Source organism: Babylonia areolata, chromosome 9 (assembly GCF_041734735.1).
Source record: "Babylonia areolata isolate BAREFJ2019XMU chromosome 9, ASM4173473v1, whole genome shotgun sequence".
NCBI classification, from domain to species: Eukaryota; Metazoa; Mollusca; class Gastropoda; order Neogastropoda; family Buccinidae; genus Babylonia; species Babylonia areolata.
In genome coordinates, this window is record NC_134884.1 from 9,842,310 (window position 1) to 9,849,425 (window position 7,116).

At 39.6% G+C, this 7,116-nt stretch overlaps 1 protein-coding gene across 2 annotated transcripts in view; it reads left to right on the forward strand.

Annotated features, from left to right (window-relative positions):
• LOC143286044 (uncharacterized) overlaps positions 1-6,400 on the forward strand; it is a 12,194-nt gene extending 5,794 nt beyond the window's left edge. For both annotated transcript variants that reach the window (XM_076593575.1, XM_076593576.1), the window contains exon 3: positions 3,534-6,400. In XM_076593575.1, coding sequence (XP_076449690.1) covers positions 3,534-4,536 — 1,003 coding nt within the window. In that variant the 3' untranslated portion in view covers positions 4,537-6,400. The remainder of the gene's footprint in view (positions 1-3,533) is intronic.
• The last annotated feature ends 716 nt before the right edge of the window (positions 6,401-7,116 follow it).

The following is a 7,116-nucleotide window of genomic DNA, read 5'->3' on the forward strand; positions in this document are numbered from 1 at the left end:
AACTGTGACCCAACTAGTGCAGACTCCGTCAGGGGTCTGACATTCCTTTCCTTTTCGACCTATATTTGCATCTGTGACTGGCTTTCGATAGCAAGAATTTCAGTCGGTCAGTTATCATATTATTGATACAGGATGACTTTCGCTTTCAGTTTGGGCGGTTTCGACATGATCTTTTTATGCAGATGTTATGCCCTGTTTGATGTTGGTAAAATCGCAATAATGCTGGTGGATTGAGGTGTTTCCCTTCACTGCAGCCAGTTTGTCTATCCGACACTGACCATCACGGACCATCACAACCCAAGGTAACAGAAAGGTAAGAAATATTTATTTAGGCAAAAAGAAAGCCTTTTTTCTTACTTATGTATATTGTTTCGATTGTTTTAATCTCAGTTTTATTGTCAAGTTTCCTCTGTCTTTGAGAAGAGTTTTGAGTGAGCCCCTTAAAACCCACGTGTTATTTTCGATCGCGGTTCTCAGATTTTCGTTCTCCCATTAGCTTGATTTAAAAATTACTTTTTCTTTCAGTATTTTTAAATAATGTCTGTTGGAATAACTTCGGTGGAAACTTAATTGTCCCCAGAAGAAATAAGAGTTGTAATGAAGAATTAAACAATTTATCTCTATCATTTCTGTGTCGTGAAGACGAAAATCTGGATTCTGTGTTACGACATGCACTAGGTTGAGCATGAAGTGACGGGATCATTATATTTGCATCTGATGGAATATCATAGATCGTGTAATCATGATATTTATTTCAGTTTCTTCTTTTTCAATCTACTGTAGAAAATATGAAACCAAAATAAACAGTGGAAACGAACATGAACTGTCTTGATCAATTCGTCACACAGATACCAAAACATTATATCTTTGGTTTGATCGTACAGTATGACGCGAACTAGACCCATGTGACGTTTTTACCACACAAACAAAGATATTGTTGGTAGAATGCATTGTATTGAGATCCCAGGATTAGTTTCGTAAGTCAGAAACTGTATTGAATAAAATAGAATAAAAGCCTTCCACATTTCGACTGTGGCTGACATTTAACACAGACGCATTTACCAAAGTCGGAAGGTTGGATAATAAGATAAAATAAAAATCAGTGTTGCAGTGGGTTATATTAACCAGTTGATTTGTATTCTGGGATAAGATGTTGAATCATGACAAGTTCAAACATTTGTGTTCTGCCTTTTTTAAGATTGACTTGTGCTCTGTATCATTTAAAAAAGAAGGGGGAAGTAAAACTAAAAGAATATGCAGATTGTTATCACACCAGAATAAATTTCACATGACAAGATCATCAGTGGATGCACACTCACTCCCAGGCTTACTTGAACTTACACATACGCATTTTACTGAGTCACTCATGTCTGATATCACTTCTAGTTAACAGACAAACCAAAGAATGAATGCTCTGCTCACTCACAGTCACATCAGTCTTACACACATAGTGACACAGATATGTTTTCAAACTCAATGCATTACCTTGTGTTATGAGATAAATTCTATTTTCAGGTGATGCATCATGTCAACACGGGAGAGCAGCAGAATTGCAGCAAGCCAAAAAGCTGCAGTGGAGCTGACAAGTTCTCCAAGCTGTTCTACTCCACCACAACCATCAAAGAAGAGGAAGATGAGAGGATCAGAGAAAACACAGAAATGGTTGGAGAGAATGAAAAAAAAACAGCCCTGGACGGTTTGCAGAGTATCGAGAAGGAAACAGACTTCTGTGTAAACAGTATCGTGCCAGTATGACAGATAAGATGAAAGAGAAAGGACGTGAAAAGGCATGTGAACGGATGAGAAAATTTAGACAGAAACGGGAAGAAGAACAGAAGAACAAAGCTTTCCAAGATGAGCAGAGAACAAAACGGCAGGAAGAAAAGAAGAGCCATAAATGGAAAGAACAGAAAGAAAACCCCCCCCTGTCACCAGTGCTTTCCAAGATTTGCTAAGAGCAAAGTGGCGGAAAGAAAAGAAGAGGCAATTTGAGAGAATGACAGCAGAAGAACGAAGGCTCATAAATGAAAAGCGTCAAGCATGCTACTTTGCAAAAAAAAAAAGCTGCAGTTACCACAGCTGCAGCTGCAATTATATCTCTGGCCACTTCAGCTGCCGCATCACCAGCAGTGTCACTGATTACAGATTCCATGCCTGCATCAACAAGGACTCCAGCTGCCAGAAGACAAGCTTTAGCTCATGCTTGGAAAGAGGAACAGGAAGAAAAGCCCCCTGTTACCAGTGATTTTGAAGAAGAGCATGCTATAAAGGCTGCAGTCATTACTACATCCATCGGCATGACTGTGGCCGCTTCAGCTGTTATGTCACAAGCTGTATTACCTGCTACAGTCGCTACGCCTGAGTCAACAAGGACTCCAGATGCCAGCAGACAAGCACTGGCTCATGCTTGGACAGAAGAACAGGAAGAAAAGGCCCCTGTCACCAGAGCTTTTGAAGAAGAGCATGCAAAACAGGTTGCAGTCATCACTGCATCTGTCTGTATGACTGTTGCCATTTCAGCTGCTGCTACACACACACACAGAGCTGTGTCACCCGCTACTGCTTTCACACCCAAGTCAACAAGGACTCCAGCTGCCAGAAGAAAAGCACTGGCTCGTACTAGGGCAGCAATTTCGAACAACCCACTGGAATATTATGAAACAGTAATGGACTTGATTGAAAAGGGCTCTCCCGGCAAGAGGCTTATGTTGCATGGCTTAAACCTAAGGCACGCAACTGAAGAACAACAGATAGATGCCCAGGTCCACCAAAGGCTTGAATATCCAAGAAATGACAGGTCCAGAAGTGTGCTTTTAGCATACAACCTATCATATATAACAATTTTGTGCAGACTTTAATTTTAAGATAGTAACATTGATCCAGTAATAAACTTTCACAAAAAAAATTCAATAAAATTAGGTGAACTATATATTTCAGTAATTGATTCGTATCTATGATACCCTGCATCCATTGTGCCACAGCATCCAGCATCGTGTCCTGGCACTCAGTCCAATCCCTCTTTTTGAAAGTTCAGTTTTCTTCCAAATCAAGCCATTTCCTTTCACAGTGCCTTCACACCTTCACTCCGTCCTTGGTTCAGACTGGCTGAAAAAATCCTCTGTAGTTGTCAGCTGGTTAGACACACTGGAAGACTGAATATGTGATGTTTGTCTGTTTGTGCTTGGCAGCATCAGCAAAGCAAACCCATCTTAGTTTCAAAGATTTTTTTCTCAATTAGAGGCATTATCCTGCCTCAGAAGTTTCAATTTCTTCACTAGACAGCCAAGTAAAGCCATTCTCAGACAAGTGTTGCTTGAAGAGGTATTGCTTGGTTCAGTGTTCATTGTACTGTAGCTTTATCATTTTTGTGGTGGTTAGGAGGTTGTTTACCTTATCTGTCCATCAAACTTAAAACTTTTGAGTTCAATGATAATTTTAGTGAATTAAAAAAATGATTAACCTTTTAAAAAAATTGTGTGTGTGTGTGAATGGACAGTCTTTCCAGATAGTAATTAAAGTTTTCTTTGTTTCAGTGAGGTGAAGCGGCATTTGTGCAACAATTGTGGCCAGGGCTTTTCGCAGCATGCAGGCCTTATGTCCCACCAGCGTACATGCTACCAGTTGCAGCAGTTTCTTTGCGATGTGTGTGGCCAGGCATTCAACCACGTCCAGTCCATGCGTGCTCATCGGCGTACCATTCATTTTGGTGAGAAACCTTACCTGTGTAAAGTCTGTGGAAACCAGTTCAGTGACCAAAGAAATTTGAAGCGACACATGAGAATCCATGAAAACAGCTTTCCATATCAGTGCCCAGTTTGCCAACAGAATTACAGACACTCAAACTCCCTGAAAGCTCACCTGAAAAAGCATGAGAAAGAGTTGCCAGAAGTGAATGTCAGTTGTATGAAAGTGAAGGACAGTGTTAAACAGAAAAAAGGGCCAGGACGAAGGAAACTGGGAACAGATGTTACAGGTGAAGCATCAGGTAGTGGTCACAGCGGTGACTTTGCTGTGGGGCCCGAGTTTGAACAGGGCTTTCTCCTGGGGTCTGGGCAGAGCGGGAGCAACACGGTTATGGGAACATTTTTCCCTCCCCCCGCTTCTCACCCTGCAGCTGGAAGCTCTGCGGCAACAGGGGGACTCCATGTCACAGACCAGAACCTTAACCTGGAAGCCACTGACCTGACCCCCATTGTCTATCCGACTCGTGTCTCTCGGCCAGCCACTGAGAGTTTTCCTGCCACTTCTTCCTTGAGTTCTGGTTATGATCATCTCGAACCATTGACCACAACAGCAGGAGCTGGGGGCCCCACTGTCATCAAAGTGGAACTCTCGAGCGTCAGCAGCTCGGAAACGCTTCAGTCTCTGCGTCATTCTGAAGCCAGTCCAGCTGTGGATGAGTTTGGCCGTTCCAGAAAGATTGCGGAAAAGGACTGTGATGGGGTAGGAGAGTCTGACAGAGACGCCAAGTTAAAAGGACAGCCCAGCTATGGGCTTCAGACTTTGGCAGAGATCTGTTTCAGTTCTTCTGTGTGATAACAAGGTGGTGCCAGGGTCAGGCAGTGATGATACTTGAGTTATCACCGTTGTGTCTTTGAAGTTCAGCTCAGGATTTTGAGAATGCTTTCATCACAAGATGCTATGGTACTATCTTTGAGTTCTGTTTAGTTTTTAGTGAATGTCATTATCGATTTTTTGGTGTTTTAGAATTGAAACATAGGCTGGAAATTTAATATGGTGCTGGCCATTACAGGAAGTGACTTGGGAAAAAAAGTTGGCATTAATACTATTACTACTATGGGTACAGAATGAGAAGGGAAGTGATCAGAATAATTGTGTTCAGGTGTATGGCAGTGAAGAAACATCAGCCAAAGAATTTGACCATAAAAGACTGGAACAGTTACAGAAGGCAAGAGACCGAGAGTCTCCATCTCTGCATGCCTGACAAAACATTTTCAAAAAAATGAAAAATGCTTATTGTGCAAGTAATGCAGCAACCTGAAATCTGGAACTAAATTTTTTTTAGTTTGAATGCATGTATCCAATATCTGACTTGCCTTGCTTCACAGTTTTGTCTCTTTATTTCGTTTTCTCATGTTTTGATTTGTATTTTCTTTGCATTTGCATTTATTTCTTGGCGTTTGTCATATGTTATATCAGACATACTAAACAGAAATCACAGAAGAGTTGAAATGCATTTAAGTTCAAATGTCCTCAACAAAGTATATTATGTTGGAATTCATGTCGAACAAAAAAGAAATTGGTTATTTCTTCAAAGTGCAAAGTTTGATGAACAAGCATGGTTTGGTTGATTGCTGGGATTATTTACTCTTCTTGATGTATGTGCAGAAAACAAGAGGAACTGATTAAGTAATGGGAAAGGATACCTTCACTTGTTCAAGGATCAGTTTTTTTCCCTCATTCATTTTGTTTCTACCAGTTTTTCTCCCCCTATATTAATGACTTCTATCCATGTATCATATACTGTTTTTCCATAATATATATATTTTTTTTATTAACTGGTAATGGGCACAACAGTTGAGTGGTTAAAGCATTGGACTTTCAACCCGATGCAGGACAGTCCTGGGCTTGAAAATCCATGACAGCACCAAGTTGGTTAAGTGTGGAGATTTTTCTCATCTCCCAGGTTCATCCTGCTTACGGATGCCTAGGGGTTCTTCAGTGCAGTGTCCCCACCTTCTGTGCAAGAAAACTCTTTTCTGTCACTCCCTTTGTTTCTGCTCTTTTCATTTTCTGTCAGTCATCCTCACTCCTCCCATATTATCTGCCTTTTTGGTCTATTCACCTACTTTTTTTTCGAAAAAGCTGTGTACTTTTTTTCTGCTCTGTTTTTGGTCTCTTTCTGGATTCTTTATGTTGTATTTTTTTCCTCATTTTTTCGGTCTAAGACATGTAAGATGACTGGCGTTAGCTAATTTTGGTTTTGTATGACTGTCACATATATTGATTGCAGTGTATGATTATGTTAATGTTTGGGTTAGTTGGTTGGTTGTTTTTCTTTCTTTTTTTTCTTTTTTCTTTTTTTAATCCACTGGCAAAAAAATGATGAAATGTTTTTTGTCAACATCTGAGGCATGTTCCAGGTTTATGTGCTTGAATATGTTATGACTACTTATCTGGTTTATTTTCCTTTTTTTACTTTGTTGTATGTGTATGCATGGTTTGTTTTATTGATTAGTTTTTCTTTTTTTCCTTGGTGTCAGTTTTGGTTGATATTTTTTTCATTTTTAGTAGTTGTTTTGTTTTGTTATTTTTGGGGGGGATGTTTGTGTTTTGTTTGTTTTTCAGGTCCTACAGGATCATTATTTTTCAGCCCTGCTATGGCCTTATACGGTCAGCTGGGCTGAAAACAGCAAAAGATTGAAATGTCCCAGGTCAACAGATGTGCAAACCTTCCTAGTGCCTGAACCCCCTTGGTGTGCTTTGCATGCAGAAAATGTAATACACACATCAGAGATCCCATAATCCATGTCACTGTTCATTATCGAAGTTATGGATACAAAAACATTCCCAAACATGCACACCCCCTAACACAAAGTATAGGTGCCCATAGTGGGGAAAAAATGGTCGTACGCATTAAAGCCCACTCATATACCTGTACAAAAGTGTAATGTGGGATTTGCAGCCACAAACACAGAAAAAAGAACTGTAAGCTGGTCGATTCTTTCTCTTTTTTTTTCTTCTTCTTTTTTTTTTTTGGATGTTTTTCTGTTTCACTAAAGTCCCAAGAGAAAGAATAATTGTAAATTGGTTGATTCTTTATTTGCTTTTCTCTGTTTTTTAATGACTTCTTCTGAAATAGTTTCACTAATTTTTGTGTATATATGTGTATATATGTATACACATATATATTTAATCATTTCTTTGAGAGATATCTCTTGCACTTGGTTTTCTTGTTACTCTGAGGTAAAGTGTATCTGTCACTGTGAAATGTCTAGTCAGAAATTTGTATTCTTACTGAAATGTAAGTTCTGCACCGGAATAGTGATTATTCATGGTCTTGTCATCAATTCAAAGGATGGCAAAAGGTTGGCCGCATATGTGCAGTGATTTCCTTTCATAAATTTAACTTGAATTAAAGATAATAAAAGTCTC